The 19096-nt window shown below is 41.8% G+C and overlaps 1 protein-coding gene across 13 annotated transcripts in view; it reads right to left on the reverse strand.

Annotated features, from left to right (window-relative positions):
- The window catches only part of LOC140619103 (uncharacterized), a 65074-nt gene that overhangs the window by 29981 nt on the left and 15997 nt on the right, over positions 1–19096 (reverse strand). For 3 of the 13 annotated variants that reach the window (XM_072801962.1, XM_072801961.1, XM_072801963.1), the window contains 2 exons: positions 15629–15737; positions 15075–15170 (listed from right to left, as the gene is read on the reverse strand). In XM_072801962.1, coding sequence (XP_072658063.1) covers positions 15075–15170; positions 15629–15737 — 205 coding nt within the window. Of the gene's footprint in view, positions 1–9546; positions 11531–15074; positions 15171–15628; positions 15756–18187; positions 18356–19096 lie in introns of those variants that run through there. The other 10 variants (XM_072801960.1, XM_072801957.1, XM_072801959.1 and 7 more) reach the window with 6 other exon arrangements.

Raw genomic sequence — 19096 nt, forward strand, 5'->3', positions numbered from 1 at the left:
AACACTCATGTTAACTCTATAATTAGCATGTCTCCAACTTCAAGTGATGGAAAATATTCTTGGGAATTAAGGTTGTATGAAATTTTCTTCAAAATTATTCTCCCCCAGGGGCGCCTGGGCGGAGGAGGAGTTTGGTAATTATATAAGTGTTGTTGCAGGGGAAAACTTTGTGGGCTTTTTATGTAACAATTAGACAAAAGCCACATCCCCCCAAGTCTCTTAGAGATAAGGTTGCCTCTGCTGTGGGCAGGGAGCCTGCTGTGAGGCCACAGCGTGACTTAGAAGATCTGTTGTTTGAGGGTCCACAGAGGCAGCCCCTGAAGTCCTCAGAAAGCATTTTTTTTTTGTCTGGAGGGGTTCATGAGGTACCCCTTAAATCTCTCTGAAATCTTACCTAAGGGTTTTATAGTCCGTGAGGGCATTTCTTAGTTTGGAGACACTTTACTAGCAGAAAGACTGGGCCACTTAACAGCTCTTCTGAGGAAGAATTGTTCTGTTTTTAGTTCCTCTCTCTGCTCTCAAATTTTATTAAAAGTAGTGAGAAAAAACCAGGTTGAACCCAAGCACTGTGCCTGGAAAACTGGGTTATTTCCTTTGAGGGCATTAGGTAGGTTTTTTTTATCTTTCATTTACATTAGATGGCAACATTGATAACTTGTCTGCCTTTACCTCCTTTCCCCATGTAACACTTTTCTCCTGTTCTGTCCAGCTCTCACCAACAATCTCTTTGATGACCTCTAGGTTCTTCTAATACCCTTTCCAAGAGCCCTTCAGGTTTTCACCAATAGCTTCCTCAGGAATCTTCCAGATTCATGGGATCCCTGGGTGGCGCAGCGGTTTGGCGCCTGCCTTTGGCCTGGGGCGCGGTCCTGGAGACCCGGGATCGAGTCCCACGTCGGGCTCCCTGCGTGGAGCCTGCTTCTCCCTCTGCCTGTGTCTCTGCCTCTGTGTCTCTCTCTGTGTGACTATCATGAATAAATAAATAAAATCTTTAAAAAAAAAAAAAAAAAGGAATCTTCTAGATTCAGCACACTGCCCAGTGCCAAAGCTAGTAGGACCCCACTCCCAGGCCAAATTTCTATTCTGATCACAACTGCTTCCTAAAATGTCACCACAAAAACCTGAGCATACATAACAACAAAAATGAGTCTCTCTCATGGTTCTCTTGGGTCAGGCTTTCAGGTTTGGCTGGGCAGTTCTGGTTCAGGGTGTCTCATGTAATGTTGTTTGGCTGGTGGGTGCAGCTGGGAAGATGGCACTGGAGCATATGGGGGCTGGACGGGCATCTCTTTCTCTTCCTGTAGCCTCAGAACCTATGTAGGCGCCTCCCCAGCACCACAGCCTGAGAGACTGGCCACATGGCAGCAAGTGTTCCAGCTAGGGCAGCAGAAGCTGCATGGCCTTTGTGGTGTTTGTGCCTGTGTGTGGGTATTTGTGCCTGTGTGTCTGTGTGTGCATCTCTTTGTGTGTGTTTGTGCATGTGTGTCTCTGTGTGTGCATCTGTGTGTGCCTGTGTGTGGGTATTTGTGCCTGTGTGTGTGTGCATCTCTTTGTGTGTGTTTGTGCATGTGTGTCTCTGTGTGTGCATCTGTGTGTGCCTGTGTGTCTGTGTGGGTGTGCGCACGTGTAGAGGAGAGCATGCAGCAGCCCTTCACCACATTCTGCTGCTTCCAGTGACCACTAGCAAACAGGACCTTCAGTGGGAAGAGTGTACAGCCACAATGTGGAAGAGGAGGTGAGGAGGGGCTGGCTCTTGGCTACAGCCATCTTTGGAAAGCAAAACCCAGGGATCCCTGGGTGGCGCAGCGGTTTGGCACCTGCCTTTGACCCAGGGCGCGATGCTGGAGACCCGGAATCGAATCCCATGTCGGGCTCCCGGTGCATGGAGCCTGCTTCTCCCTCTGCCTGTGTCTCTGCCTCTCTCTCTGTGTGTGTGTGTGTGTGTGTGTGACTATCATAAAAAATAAAAAAAAAAAGGACAGCAAACCCCACCACATATGTCAAAAATGGCCAATTATGAGTAATTTTGATACGGGAGAGCTAGATTCTTGTCTCACAAAGTTAAAGAATGAATCTCACGAACAATAGAGTGAGTAAAGAGATAGAAGTTTATTAAGCAAAGATAGAAAGCTCTCAGAAGTGAGAGGGGTCCTGACAGGATCGACACTGAGGGCTTTTAGTGGTAGTCTTTTATTGAGAACTGACTAGGAAGCTTGTGGCCTTGAGATTCTTGTGCAGTCTTGGTTTGAGCCAGAACTATTGATAACACTTATGTCTTTGTGGTCTGGTGAGTTTCTTAGTAACCATCAAAGGGAGATACTCCCTAACATTTTGGAGCTAGGAGCTGGGAAGCCAGGGTTTTGTTTTGTTTTGTTTTTTTCTGTTTCTGCTGCTATATCTCTGTTTTCTTGGGATGGGTAGAATCCTGACTCTGGGCCTTTCCGTGTCCTTGGGGTTTATGGGAGCCCACAGATTGCTAGGCACCTGACTTTGGCCCTTTCCTTTATCTTTCCCTGCCTAGCCCCATCTACCCCTAACTTGTTCCTACATCAATTTCATATAGTTCAACCTAGACAGACATACACAAATATGTGGGGAAAGAAACCTGGATTCCATTTTACCAAGAAAATTTTCATCTATTAGATTAGCCTATAATTATTATTTTTCTATAGTCTCTAGCCAGTTTTTGTATGAAGTTTTTACTAGGATTATAAAATGAATTTGGGAGTAATCTATCCTTTTAAAATTTTATAACACTGCTTGTATAACATAATGATGAGCAAGTTCTTTAATGTTTGGCAAAATTTTACTGTTCAATAATCCAAGCTTGCTACAATTCCATCAAGGGAAATTTTGGACTACAATTCAATTTCCATATTTGTTACTGATTTATTCAGTCTTGCTTTTTCTCTTTGGTCTATTTTGGTCATGTATAACTTGCAAGAAAATTGAGAAATTTTATCTAATCTTTCATATTTAGTGGTACATGGTTATCCTTATTCTCCTATAATTTTTAAAATTCTAAATTATATCTTTAATATATATTTATTTATTATTTATGATAGACATAGAGAGAGAGAGGCAGAGACACAGAGGAGGGAGAAGCAGGCTCCATGCCAGGAGCCTGACGCAGGACTCGATCCCAGGACTCCAGGACCGCGCCCTGGGCCAAAGGCAGGTGCTAAACCACTGAGCCACCCAGGGATCCCCTTCTAAATTGTATTTATGTCCTCTTTTCATCTCACATTAGTTACAAGTACTTTCTCATGAATGTTCGAAAATCTGTCACCCAGTCTGAGAAATAGGAAATTAAACAGGAAATTACAAGTAATTTGCAGCCTTTATTTGCTGCTCCTCCACAGACGCAGATGCCATCCTGAATATTCTGGTTATTGTTCTCTTGCTTTTTCTGTTTCATCATTTTATCACAGATACATGCCTGCCTAAATAATATGTAATTCCACTTGATTTTTACCTTCAACAGTATTATATATCTAGGGCTTGAACATATGGTTTATTCAGCTGTAGTTTATGTCATAATACATAATATCCCATTTACTATTATAATAGTTTATTCATTCCCCTTTTACATCTCTGTTAGATTTCTTGTTTTAATTGAAACTTCTATTGAGAGAATTGTAAATTTCACCTGTAGTGTAAAAAATAATAGAGATCCTTATACTTTGCCCAGTTTACCCCAATGTTAACGTTTTGCAAAACTACAGTACATCGCAGTACAGTCCACAATCCTTAAGATTTGTTTCATTTACACTGTTCATGTATTAAACATTTTATTCTTTTATCATATGTGTAGGCTCATGTATCAACAACCCATATCATGATACTGAACAGTTCCCATACCACAATTTTTTTTGTATTTTCATTCTTTTGAAAATGGATTCATTTTGTTAAATCTCATTTCACAAAGTTTTTCTGGTATGTAGAAAAAGAATTAATTTGAATATATTGACCTGATATCTGATGACCTTGCTAAAATAATTTTTCATTTAACTATTTAGAAATGATTTGAAACTAGTGAAAAGTCGAAAAAAATCACAGAATTACAGAATTTACAGAATAGTAAGATTCCTAAATACACTTTACCTATATTCCCCAGATGTTGACATTTTACCATGTCTGCTTTCTCTATAAAAGAACATACTTCTCTTGAAAGGTAGAAGCATGAGTTGCAGACATAACTCCTCTATGCTCCGCACACTGCAGAGAATATCTCTAAGAAGCTTATGCTATTATCTAACCATAGTAAGTTATCAAATTGAGGAAGTGAACCTACATGCAATACTTTTATCAAATACACAGAACTTATTCAAGTTCCATCAGTAGTGCTAATAAAGTCCAAGAAGCAAAACTTGGATTCAGCATCCAATTTTATGTATCTTTAGTTACCTCTAAATTAAAGATTAATTAATTAATTAATTAATTATTTTAGGGATCCCTGGGTGGCGCAGCGGTTTGGCGCCTGCCTTTGGCCCGGGGCGCGATCCTGGAGACCCTGGATCGAATCCCACGTCGGGCTCCTGGTGCATGGAGCCTGCTTCTCCCTCTGCCTGTGCCTCTCTCTCTCTCTCTGTGACTATCATAAATAAATAAAAATTAAAAAAAAAAAAAAATTAATTATTTTAGGTAAACTCTACTACACACATGGGGCTCTGAGCAACCAGGCACCCCTGTTTAGTTACCTTTAAACTGGACCAGCCTTTTGGTCTCTCATGACCTCAACATTTTTTTTTAAATTTTTATTTATTTATGATAGTCACACACAGAGAGAGAGAGAGAGAGAGAGAGAGGCAGAGACATAAGCAGAGGGAGAAGCAGACCTCAACATTTTTTAAAAGTGCCGTTTTCATGCTGAATGGTTCTCAACCTGGGTTTGCTAGATTCATGTGTCCTGATTTAGATTCAGGTTATGCATTTTTGGCAGGAATACTAAAGAAGTGATGTGTCTTTCTCAGAGATCCTATTGAGAATTCCGTATTTATTTGTACCTATAATAGCAATAATTTTGATTGCTTAATTAAGGTGGTAAATGCCATATTTCTCTTTTGTAAAGTTATTTTCCCAATTGTAATTAATAAGTATCTCATGGGAAGATGTTTTAAGATTAATTAAATATTCCTTTATAACCCTTTCACCCACCTAATTTTAGCATTCATGGGTGATTCTTGCCTAACACAAGTATTACTGTGCTGGCTACCAAGTGGTGATTTTTCTTATGTATTAAGTGATATTTTACTTTGAAGAATTTTCCCTTCTCTTTGTTTATATATTTACATATTTATATCAATATGGATCCATGGACTTATTTTATTATTTTGGTAATAACCTACTACCATTATTTATTTGGATGCTCTATTCCAGATTTGGCCAGTGTTAAGCTGGCTGCAGTATCCTTTTGACAAGACCCCATCATTAAATTTTTGACGTCTGTTCTGTGACCTGTCCCTTGGTCTACACTGTATATTCCCTGCACACTTGAAAACATGTACATTCTGCCATAGTTGGGTGGAGTGCTCCATAGAGGTGTGTTAGGTCAAGGATTATAGTGTTCAAACTATTTCCTTGTTGTTATGGGCTGATTGTATCCTTGCATGAGAGATGTTGGGATCCCAACCCACACACCCCAGGATGGGACCTTATTTAGAGATAGAGTCTATGGAGATAATCACGTTTAAGTGAGGTTATTGGGATGGGCCGTAAGCCTGTATGACTGGTATCCTTACAAAAATTTCACGGCACCTGAGTGGCTCAGTCAGTGAAGCATCTGTCTTCAGCTTGAGTCATGATCTCGGGGTCCTGGGATCAAGCCTCATGTTGAGCTCCCTGCTCATTGGGGACTCTGCTTCTCCTTCTCACTTGGCCCCTAACAACTTGTATATGCCCACTCCCTCAAATAAATAAAATCTTTAATGAAAGGGCAGGGGAAATTGGACACAAATATAGACACACAGTGAGAGAAAATGTGGAGACAAAGGGATGAACATCTACAAGTCAAAGAGAGTGAGCGACCTGAGAGAGAACCAAGTCTGCTGGTGCCGTGATGTCAGACTTCTGGCCTCTGCAACTGTAATACAGTAAGCAGCTGTTATTTAAAACACTAATTTTGGAGTACTTTGTAATGGCAGCCTAGCAAACGAATAAGGATTTCTGTACTGGAAAATAGGGTGCTGCTGTAGCAAATACCTAAAAGTGTGGAAGAGGGTTTGGATGTGGTAGAGGATGGGAGTTTTGAGGCACCTGATATGAAAGCCTGGCTTGCCCTGAAGATACTGTTGGTAGAAATGCTTCAGAGGTACTTCTGATGAGGTGTCAGAGAGAAGTGAACAACAGGTTATTGAAAACTGGAGGAAAACATGATTTTTGCAATAAAGTGACAGAAAACTTGGCTAAACTGTGTTTTATTGTAAAAAAAACTTATAATGAACTGGAATGTTCAGCTGAACAGATTTCAAGCAGTGCTGAAGGCATGGCCTGACTTCTTGCTGCTAACAGTACAATATATGAGAGGGCAGAGAGATAAACTGAAAAATGAATTGTTAAGTATAAAGGAACTAGATTTTGAAAACTTGGAAGACTCTCAGATTATCCATATTACAAAAAGTGAAAAAGCATGCTCTGGACAGAAAAAGAGATTAGGTGTCAACCATCTCGGCAGAAATGCTACCAACTTGGACTGGAGGGGACAGACAAGTCTTTGGATGTCCAGGATTCTACAGGCAGGAAATAGGCCAGCAGAACTCAGATGTGCATACAGGCCAACCCTAAAGAGAAAGGAAGAATGAACCCGAGGGTAGAGCCACCTCCTTGGTCTCAGAGGGTTAAGCCATCTTTCAATTTCAGAGATTTGTCTACCATCCAGGATGAGGGGCAGGGCCACCCCCCAGTGGGCTCATAGTCAGAGCATTTGGCCAAGGCCTTATTAAACTCTAATGGAATTTGCCCTTAGGTTTTGACTTGCTTGAGACTCACAACCCTTTGTCCTGATTTCTCCCTTTTGGGATGGGAGAGTCTACTTTATGCCTGTCTGATCATTCTATTTTGGAAGCAGGTAACCTGTCTGGTTTCACACATTCCCAAATGGAGAGGAATATTGCCCCAGGATGAAGCATACCCATCTCATACACCTATGATTTAGATGATATTTTGGGATTTTGGAACTGATGCTTGGAAGAATGAAGCCTTCTGGGCTTGTTGGGCTGGGGTGAGTGTATTTTGCATGTGAAAGGACATGGATGGGAGTGCAAGGGGGCAAACTTAGATGTTTAATTACACCTGTTCAAAAAGGATGTATTGGATTCTAGCCCCCAGCACCTCAGGCTGTGAAGTTAGTTAGGAATAGGATCTTTACAGAGATAATCAAGTGAAAATGAGATAATTAGGGTGAGACCTCACCCAATAAATGGGATCCTTCTAAGAAATTTGGGCACAGAGTTGGTAGTAATGAGCCCCGAGGTGTTGGCAGAATGAGCTGCCTCCTGTAAGGCGTGGTCCACTTTTTCAGAGAGGGTAAGGGGCTCCACATTAGGGTGTGGCACATTTCCTGGGCAACAGCAGGACCACAACTCTGTCATTGTAGTTAGTGCAAAAGCCACTAGACAATACACAATGTCCCCCTATGTTCCAATAAAACTTGATTGGCGGATGCTAAAATTTGAAGTTCAAATAATATATATATTTTAAAAACCTTTGGATTTTTTTAAAGATTTTTATTTTTTATTTTTTTAAATTCATGAGAGACAGAGAGAGAGAGAGAGAGAGAGAGAGGCAGAGGAAGAGGAAGAGAGGCAGAGGGAGAGAAGCAGGAGCCATGAAGGGAGCTCGACGTGGGACTGGACCCCGGGTTTCCAGGATCAGGCCCTGGGCTGAAGGTGACACTAAACCGCTGAGCCACCTGGGCTGCTCTCAAATAATATTCTCAATTGGTGAGGTAGTTTTGATCTTTTTGCAACCATTTAAAAACATAAAGACTTCTTGGCTTCTGTCCATACAAATAAGTTGTATTTGACCTGAGAGCTGGCAACACCTAAGCTACATGTGGTTTTTTTTTTTTAAGATTTTATTTATTTATTCATGATAGAGAGAGAGAGAGAGAGAGAGGCAGAGACACAGGCAGAGGGAGAAGCAGGCTCCATGCAGGGAGCCTGACGCGGAACTCAATCCTGGGACTCCAGGATCGCCCTGGGCCAAAGGCAGGCACTAAACCGCTGCGCCACCCAGGGATCCCCTAAGCTACGTGTTTCTGAGTGAAGAGCATCCAGCAGTTTCTCAGGTGTCTGCCCAGTTGAGTTCGGACTTCTGTCAGATCTCCCCACATGAACTGTCAACAAACTACTTTTTCTAGATCAATATATGTTCATATAAAGGATTAGCAAGCATGTGAAGTAGATGTGAATTTAGCAATGTCACAGTTAATGCTTTTCCTTGGGATGAGATTTCAGAGCCTCACATCTGTCATTGTTGGGTTTAAGAGTGAACAGAAGTAGCCATCCCATCTCCTATGTCAGATTTACTCATAAATTAAAAACCCGGGCAGCCCCGGTGGCGCAGCGGTTTAGCGCCGCCTGCAGCCCGGGGCGTGATCTGGAGACCCTGGATCGAGTCCCAAGTCGGGCTCCCTGCATGGGGCCTGCTTCTCCCTCTGCCTGTGTCTCTGCCTCTCTCTCTCTCTCTCTCTGCATCTCTATGAATAAATAAATAAAATCCTTAAAAAAAACTTTAAAACAAACAAACAAACCCTTCCATGGCAGTAGCCTTTGGTGTTCCCAGAATCTTATCATCAGGGGTCACAAGGTTCTTGGTATACACAAGCAATAATGCTACTTCATACTATGGGCTGAAGTTTCCATGTTGGAATGTGACATGAATCTGATTTTCTTCTTGCCTCGGGAATAAAGCCTCTTTTGTTACTTATCTGCTACTCCCCAGCAGCAATTTATCAGTTAAAGACCCTTCAGTAATAGGAGATAGAAATTCACTCTCCTAAGCTTTAGCAGGAAACAAAAGAAACCAAAAAACCCATTTTTATTGAAGAGAGGAAGGACACAGGGCAGAAAACCAGGTTCAAAGAGGGATGGCACCCAGTTATTCTGGGAAACCAATACAGCAGGAGCGAATTGATGGTCCTCAATTCTGGGCAAGAGTGAGTGAGTGCCACAGATACCTCTGGTTCATACTACACCCAAAGACTCAGAATCCAGGAAAGAGGCTACCATGACCTGGAAGTGGGCATAATGCTCACCTGTGGCTGGTAGAACAGGTGCCCTGAAAGACACCAACCCAGAGATGCACATATCAGAGAGGTGCTCCTCCAGAGAAAACCAGAGTGCTCTTACTCATCAGTGAAGAACAGACTCTGAACTGCTAAAATATAATCCACATTCATTTCGATTTCTCTCACACAGCAGCCCTCTGATAAATGTCAAACCCACTACATAGACTGCTAAATAAGTAAACTCATTTTGGGAATAGTATCTTTCCCGTTATTAAAAGCCACATTACTTTGGTTGCTAAGAAATAAAGAGACAAAACTGATACTTAGCATTTAATATGGAGAATATTAGGAAATGTTATTCCACAAACTACCAAATATATGTGTAACAAGTTACATTAAAAAATAAAATACTGAAATTTTTAAAAATGTTATTCAGTTACTCAGGAAAGTCACACTAAATATGTTTGAGAACCTTGAGAATATGTTTCTTGCTGTTTTCCTGACTGCTGCTTTATTTACATTTTAAAATAAAACACAACTTTATACTCCATCATGAAAAAAATCTACCATTTAAAGTTGAGGTTTTCTTCACTCTAAAACATAGTTTCAAATCTGGAATGTGACTCTCCACACATAACACATTTCATATGGGAAAATGCTTTCCTGATTTATTAAATTTGGAAAGCTTTAGATATGAATTCTCCAGATTTTACCTTTATAATGATGCTACCTCATTTCATAGTTACTGCTCCTCATTCCCTCAGGTCTCGTCCACAGAGACTCATAGGACTTATTTCTGAAAGCTTTTGCCCCTTCATTCCATATAGGACGGTCTCTAACTCTGTTTTTAGGACTTCCTGCTTGTGCATCCCATCTATATCATCACCTAAAGTCTCCTGAGGATCCATGTCGGTGAGAAAGTTCTTAACATCTACTTCCTTCTAATGTTTCACTTGTGAGTTTTTCGATGTATACGAAGCCCTGAATTCCAACAGAAAGATTTCCCACATTCAGAGCATTTCCATGGTTTTTCTCCAGTGTGAACTCTCTGATGCTCACTGAGGGACGACTTCTGAGTGAAGGCCTTTCCACATTCACCACACTTAAAAGGTTTCTCTCCTGAGTGAGTTTTCTGGTGTATCTGAAGTGACGCCTTCCTGGGATAGGCTTTCTCACATTCGCTGCATTCATATGGCTTCTCTGTTGAGTGAGTTCTCTGGTGTATGATGAGCTGGGATTTCCCACAAAAGGCTCTCTCACAGAAACTACATTCATAGGGTCTTTCTCCTGTGTGCGTTCTCCTATGTATCACAAGGTATGATTTGCTGCTGAAAGCCTTCCCACACTCAGTGCACCCATAGGGCTTCTCACCTGCATGTGCTCTCAGATGTGCGGTAAGTTGTTCCTTCCTACCAAAGGCTTTCCCACATTCACTGCACTGATAAGGATTATTTCCCGTGTGGATTCCCTGGTGAACAACAAGTTGTGTCTTCATGTTGAAGGCTTTCCCACAATCGCTGCACTGATAGGGTTTCTCCCCTGTGTGCATTCTGATGTGAACCAGGAGGTATGACTTACTCCTAAAAGCTTTCCCACATTCACTGCATTTATGAGGCTTCACTCCTGTGTGAGTCCTCTGGTGTACAACAAATGGTGACTTCAAACTAAAGGCTTTCCCACACTCACCACATTCATAAGGTTTCACTCCTGTGTGGCTTCTCTGGTGTAAGATAAGCTGTGACTTCCAGCTGTAGGCTTTCCCACATTCACTGCAGCCATAAGGTTTCCCTCCTGTGTGAATTTCCTGATGGACGATGAGCTGTGACCTGAAGGAGAATACCTTCCCACAGTCACTACAGGAGTAGGGCTTTTCTCCTGTGTGGACTCTCTGATGAGCGTTAAGGTTTGACTTGGCACTAAACGCCCTTTCACACTTGGTGCATTCGTAAGGTCTCTCTCCCGTGTGAATTCTGAGATGGACAATCAGCTGTGATTTACAACGAAAAGCTTTTCCACATTCATTACACACACAGTTCTTTTCTATACTGTGAGCTCTTTGATGCTTAAGAAAATAGGATTCTTCATATCCATGGAATTTATCAGGATTTTTTCTCAGACAGCTTTTGGTTGAACCTGAGTTTTGTGTCAGACTTTTTCCATGTGTGTTGTACTTATGGATTCTTTGTCTTGAAGAAACATGGATTCTGCTCAGATGACGTTTTCCAAACGTGCCACAAGCATAATTTCTCTCAACATTTTCAAACTCATCTTGACTTTTCTGGTACCACTCTTTCCAACCTTCTAGGAAAAATAAATATACATGTATATATATTTTTAATCATCAATGTAGCTGATATGGGATTAAGAGAGCTATAGGACTGCCATGTAATGAGTCTTTTTTTCTTGATAACAGGCCTCAGACACTGGCTCAAAAGAAATACTGGCCAGGCCTACATGTGCCATATATCTGAGCTTTGGAGCACAAGGAACTGAGTCAAACCAAATCCCATTATGGAAATGGGTCGCAAATAGCAGTGATCAAAAATGGTTTTTAAAAGACAGGCTTAGAGGTACCTGGGTGGCTCAGTGGGTTGAGTGACTAACTCTTGGTTTCAGCTCAGGTCATGATCTCAGGGTTGTGACATCGAGCCCTGTGTCTGATGGCTTGTGGTCAGTGGGGAGCCTGTTTGAGATTCTCTCTCTCCCTTTGCCCCTCCCCCACCCTGCCCCATTGCCACTCTCCTATGCTGTGCTCCTGCTCTCTATCAGAAAAAAAAAGAAAGAAAAAGAAAGAAAGAAAGAAAGAAAAGAAAAGAAAACAAGAGGCTCAAAAAGCTTAGCCTGCAATTAGGAGCCAATGCCATTTATCTTATATCTGAATGTTATTATTATAGGTGTTTACTCAAAAAATGAATTTTGAATATACAGAATAACCAGAGTATAACATTCAGATAGGTACAATGAGACATTGAAAGTAAGACTGTGTTAGCCATAGGAAAATTAAGGGCAAGACATTCCAAACAGATGGAAAAACACATACAAAGTTCTTGAGAAGGGAACACCTGCTTGCCACAGTTAAGTAATAGAAAACATGAGGGGTGCCTAGGTGGCTCAGTCAGTTGGGTATCTGCCATCAGCTTAGGTTATGATCATGGTGTCCTGAGATCAAGCCCCAACTGCTCCGTGGGGAGCCTACTTCTCTCCTCCCCCCTCATGCTCCCTCTTCCTAGCTCTGTCGCTATCTCTTTCTCTCCCTCTCTCAAATAAACAAACAAACAAACAAACACTTTTAAAAAAAGAAATAAGAAGTCTGGTAGGCTCAATCGGTGGAGCCTGTGACTCTTGATCTCAGGATCAAGAGCCCCACATTGGGTGTGGAGCCTACAAAATAAAAAAGAAAGAAAGAAAAAAGAAATATTTTGAAAAAAGGCTAACGCTAAAACCCACTGAGTGAACAGAGTGAGGCAGGAACCAAATAGGCAGCAAAAAGTTCTCATCTTAACCAAGGGGTTTCAATTAGAGGACATCTTGATTTGTGTTGTACTTTTAAAAGATGTTTGGCTGTTTTGTAAGAAATGAGTAAGAAAAGGGCTAAAAGACAAATGAGAAAGCCCTTGTAGTAGTGCAGGAAGACATCAGAGTGTATCTGAAAAGAACCAAGAAAATCTACCAAAGGACTGGATGAAGAAGGCGAGAGATGGGGATGCTTTAAGAACTCTAGATTTTAGGCTTGTGAAACAGGGGTGCTGCTCTCTGAGTAAGAGAATGTTTGGAAGAAAAATGAAGGACTTTGTTTTGGATCTGATTACACTTGAGATCTCAGCTAAAAATCCAAATGGAGACGCAGACAGACTGAAGTTTAGTGCTTAGGAAAAAGCTGGCGTCAACAACACGTAAAGAGTCTTTTGTTTTGTTTGTTTTTGTTTTTGTTTTTTTTTACGTAAAGAGTCTTAAACGCTATGAAGGATGAGACTTTCCAAGGAAGGTGAGCAGATGACACTGAGACTGGACAGCAAGGCTCAACAGGACCATGATGTTGAGTGTGATACCCACAGGGCAGCAGGAAAGGAGCACTCATCAGGGGCACAGCCCTGGCATGTCACCACAGCTGTCCTGGGGGGCTGCCAGGAGATCTCCTCTTCCTCAGGATCCTCCTGATAAACCCTTTCTAACCACTTATGTAGGAACAATTCACCTTATGGTTTGTGCCTCAAAGCGGGGGCCACTAAACTCCAGGAAAGGGGTGGGAACACCAAGACCAGTGGCTAGAAAAGGACTTCTCAGGCTTGAAGACATGTCCAGATAACTGTTGGTTGCCGGTATTGGCTTAAAAGAATTAGAAAAAAAGAAGACTTACTGGAAGCTTGTTAGATGTCTTTTGTTTGTTTGTTTGAAAATTTTACACACACACACATATATATATGTATTTGAAAGAGAGATAGAGGCAGAGACCAAGATAGTGAAAGAGCACCTGAGCCAAAGGCAGATGCTGAACTGAGCCACCCACATGTCCTGCTTGTTGTTTTATTTTTGTTTTTGTTTTCTTGTTGAGTTTTGAAGGGAACTTAAGCCTGATCTGATAACAGCCTATGATTCTTTAGCCCCAAATATGACCAAATCTGCACCAACTAACAGGGGCCATTCTCCTCAAGCCATCTGTGGCCATGTAGGACAAAGAGAAAAAAAAGACTGGAATGAGAAGGAAAAGTGTGCCAGTGCTAGGGCAAGAAGTCTTTGATTTTTTTTCTCAAAGAGGACAGTGTATAACTGATGACTGCTACCTTCATCCACCCCTCTGGAAAGTGACAGGATGCATATAAAAACAAATCCAGCAGGAATAGCTAAGGAGAAGACTAGAGTTCTCAATTATGGCTAAGAATTTGAGCTACCCATGCCTGAGAGAACACTGATCTAGTCTGGGAACTGAGTGAGGGGTCAGGAGCTATGAAGACACTGCCAAAGGATAAAATACTGGCCAAAACAGAAGCAGCACTAAGATTAGCAACGGAGGTGAGCCTGGGAGCCCAGGATAGTACTACAAGTGCAACAGCAATAATAAGGAAAGTGAGGAAGCCAGAGACGAACACTTCCTTCACATTTCTGCTACTGAGGAAGCCTGGGGATCTTTTACATGCATTTAACCTGAGGGACAGGAGTGCAGAAGAAAAGAGGATGAGGATACCCATGGGATGTTACAACATGGGAGAAAAAAAGCTGAAATCTCCCAAGTGGAAAAGCCCTTCAGCTGTTACAGTACTGGCGAGAAAACAGGTAGATTTGGGAAATAGACCCCTCTGGATGACTCCAAAGGAAAGAGTAAGAGGAGCCAGGAAATATAAGGTGATAAAAATCACTTCATGACACAGGTGAGACTGGGCTGGTTTCAGATTCCATTTAAGGAAAGTGCCCAAGAAAGTAAAAGCTAATTTTAAAAGGAGAGAAAAGAAAGCAATGTAATCTCTAAAAGTGATGTTGAGCAAAGGACTGACTGAGGGATTATCTATGGAAAGCAAGAGAGAAAGTCCACATATGGGAAGTAGAGGGCGTGAGTCACGCAAAGGGATAGGAGAGAAGATCTCTCTGGAGGATGGAACGGCTGAGGTGGTCCATGACCACAGGAAGGAGGGAAAATAACCCCGAAAGCAGCATCTAAGCAGAGTCCCTCAGACCCATGAGAAGAAAGCCCAAACATGGGCAGAGAGATGGTCCTTCCCCAAGGAGCTAGCTTATAAGTTCCTCCCGAGTCGCCCAATAGTTCAAGGGCTCCAGTGTAGAGTTTTCACACACCACTGCCCCACGGCCAGCCCTGGCTCATTCCGACACCCCCATCTTCCTGCTCACCCACCTGGATAGCTCTGGCGGGAAACTTTGGCATTTATCATCCACGGCTCCTCTCCTTGCTCCAACTTGAAGATTAAATCAGGTTTGGTACCATGATACCCTGTTAGTGGAAAATCACAAAGGATGTGGGCCACGCTGCTAGGGACTAAGGGGTCCAGACCTACAAAACCTAACTGCTCACTTGCACTTGGGGGAGGATTATAGTTAGGGGATGAGGGCCAAATAGGGACCATGAGCTTTGATCTCTAAGGTTCAAGCCCATAACCATTAAAAACTTTGGAGGGCGCAGCATCGGTGGCTCAGTGGTTTAGCGCCACCTTCAGTCCAGGGTGTGACCCTGGAGACCTGAGATGGAGTCCTGTTTTGGGCTCCCTTCACGGAGCCTGCTCTTCCCTCTGCCTGTGTCTCTGCGTCTCTTTCTCTGTGTCTCTCATGAATAAATAAATAAAATCTTAAAAAATATATATATTTTTAGAGAATTCATGGTAGATAAACAAAAGAAAAAGGGATGGTGATTTATAAATCACAACCTGAGATCAACAGAGAAGTGGCACTTACCCAGAGACACCAGGTGGCTATAATTCTCCAGGATCACATCCCTGTACAGGTACTTCTGTGCAGAATCCAGCAACTGCCACTCTTCCCAGGTGAACTCCATAGATATATCCTTGAATGACAATAATCCCTGTAATAATATACATCCCATTCAATCGGATGCTATTACATTAGGTGACGTGGAACAGATGTACAGGAACTGGTAAAGGAAAAATGTTCCTCCATGGACTGCCTCCTGTGTCCAGGTCAGCACGGACTTTCAGAATAAAACAGAACAAAAACAGTGGTGCCTGGGTGGCTCAGTCAGTGAATCGTCTGGTTCAGTTCAAGTCATAATCCCAGGGTCCTAGGATCAAACCCCATGTTGGGCTCCCTGCTCAGTGGGGAGTCTGCTTCTCCTGTTCTCTGCCGCTCCCCCTGCTCATTCTCTCACTTGTATGCTCTCTCTCAAGTGAATAAATAAAAAATCTTTAAAAAACAAAACCAAAAAACTTTTGCGTTTCCATGTGCCAGATACTGGTTTTGGTCCTGAAAACTTCAGGATGAACACAACCAACTTCTGCCCTCAAGAAGCTTCCAGTCTGGGGATCCCTGGGTGGCGCAGCGGTTTGGCGCCTGCCTTTGGCTCAGGGCGCGATCCTGGAGACCCGGGATCGAATCCCACGTCGGGCTCCCGGTGCATGGAGCCTGCTTCTCCCTCTGCCTGTGTCTCTGCCTCTCCCTCTCTTTCTCTGTGTGACTATCATAAATAAAAAAAAAAAAAAAAAAAGAATTGGCTGCCTTTAAAAAAAAAAAAAAAAAAAAAGAGCTTCCAGTCTTGTAGAGGGAAACAGGCATCTATACATGAAGATGAAACAGGTGTTGTAAGTCTTGCATTAAAAAAAATTATCCAGGATATATTTTGCCCAGAGATGAAAAGAATAATTGTAAACACATGGGAAGGTCTGACCCTGTGAACTCTCATCTTGGCAGCTGCTCAACCCATCTTGAGTCTCAAATGGAGTGAGAGCCTGGCACCATTAAAAAAAAAAAAAAAAAAAAAGCCAAAATAGGTAAATTCCTAGTCTTCTTTCAAGAAACTAAGGGGCCCATTACTGAGGCCAGCCAGGGTTCACTTCAACATAGACTCTGAACCTGGAGCTAGTGCTGCAGAGCCGCAGATGATGGAGAGCCACTGTGGGTGGGCATGGGGTGGTAAGGACTTGAGATTTCATTACAAGTGAGGAGATGTGGGCAGTCTGGGTGGTTCAGCGGTTTAGCGCTGCCTTCAGCCCAGGGCGTGATCCTGGAGACCTGGGATTGAGTCCCACTTCGGGCTCTCTGCATGGGGCCTGCTTCTCCCTCTGTCTGTGTCTCTGCCTCTCTCTCTCTCTCTCTCTCTCTCTCTCTCTCCCCCTCTGTCTGTGTCTCTGCCTCTCTCTCTCTCTCTCTCTCTCTCCCTGTCTGTGTCTCTGCCTCTCTCTCTCTCTCTCTCATGAAATAAATAAAATAAATAAAATCTTAAAAAACAAAACAAAACAAAAAACAAGTGAGGAGATGCCAAAAAGCAAATGTGACAAACAACTGTTGGCCTGGATGCAGACCATGTGGAACTCACATATTGGCCATGGGAACATAAAGTGGTTTTGCCAAATCTCTAAACTGGTAGTATATACTAAACTTAAATATACATACACTCGATGACCAAACATTATCACTCCTACATACATGCCAGCTGGCTGTCAACCATGAGCAAGATTCTGCACCCCCAGGGGATGTCTGGCACTGTCTAGAGACACCTGAGATTGTCATATGGGGCTAGTGCTGCTGGTAGCTACACAGGGAGAGGCCAAGGCCAAATCTGGATGCTGCTCAACATCCTATATTGCATGGGACAGTCCTTCACAATGAAGAGTAATTCTACCCTAAATGTCAACAGTGTCAAGGCTGAGAAATCTGGGATAAGCCTAAAAGAAATGAGAACTGGTATCCCTCAAAAGACGTGTACAAAAATGTTTATAACAATGTTATTCAAATAGCCATTAGCTGGACACGGCCCAAATGTTGCTGCTGCCCATGTCTACGAATACAGCAGATAAACTAACAGTCATACAACACTGTATCATACAACTTGGGGGTCACTGACAAACCATGTTGAGAAAAGCCAGACACTTTACTATACAATTCCAATTATATTAAGTTTAAAAAAAAAAACAAACAACAAAATTTATGGTGTTAGATGTTAACAGAAATAAAACCAATAAAACAAAGCAGTGACCCCTGGGGGGAGGGGGGAGGGGATGACAGTGGCCATTGGGAGAACATGGAACCTTCTAGAGCTCCGGAATTCTTTAGTTTGATTTTGATTTGTCTTCAGTGCATTCTCTAATTCTGTGACTTATAAGACTATTCAGTCATTCAGATGTCCAAAACATAGTTCTCATATGTATTTGGTCTTCATCCATGGTTTGTTTCCTGGCTCAGACTTCCTAAAAATCCCTGAAATTTCCTCTAATGAGTGTGAGCAAGGTATCTTTTGTTATGTTAATGAGGCGACTTCTTGAAAGCCCTTTGACAGCCTACCAAAGTGCAGGTGGTTTCCAGGAAAGTGTCCCCCATCTCTAGGTGGACAGTTCAGTGTATACTACCAGTTTGGAGAATTAAGGTGAATGCTCAGCTTAATTCTCTCCTTTGTGTTGTGTGTAGGGGAACTGCACCTCCACCCCTCTCGTTGGAATTGGTTCCAGAAACCTAAAAGAATATAAATAGTCTCCTTAAGATTGATGCATTTTATTGTAATTTAGAACTCAATTAAATTTTTAAAAAGTCAAAAAAGCCACAAATGGATATATATGTATAAAACTATCACAGATACAACTACAAATATGTTTTTGGCATATGGGAAAAACAGAAATGTCACATAGTGTGAAATCTATATATGTGATTACCCAGACAAATAAACCAAACATTTTAAGGATATAAATGACTGTAGACAAATGTACATAAAAAGATCTAGAAGAACATATGCCAAATTGATTATCTCTGACAAAGAAAAGGGATTAGGGCAGGAAGGTAATTATAAGATTGAACTTTGTTCTAAGAGAATGTAAAAAAGTACTAAATATATCACCAAAAATCAACAAGATAAGAATATCCATAGGCGTGCAGAGTTGTTCACTGTTTCAAAATTTGTAAAAGTGACTAGCTCAACAACCTGAATTTCCACCAATAAGAGAATAGCTAAAGATGATTATGGTACATTCTTCCTATAGAGACGTTGTTCAAACTATATAATTACATACAGTATGATGCAAACTATATAATTACATACAGTATGATACATAACAAAACTTTTCAAATGCTGAATTAAGCACACCTAAAATTCCACCCCATCACCTATAAAATTCATAAGTAATTTTAATCAGTAACTTAAAAAAAATTAAATATATTTGTGTATCAAAAGAATACGAAATTTCAGCAGATCAAAAGCTG

The sequence above is a fragment of the Canis lupus genome, chromosome 27 (genome assembly GCF_048164855.1).
Source record: "Canis lupus baileyi chromosome 27, mCanLup2.hap1, whole genome shotgun sequence".
NCBI lineage: Eukaryota > Metazoa > Chordata > Mammalia > Carnivora > Canidae > Canis > Canis lupus.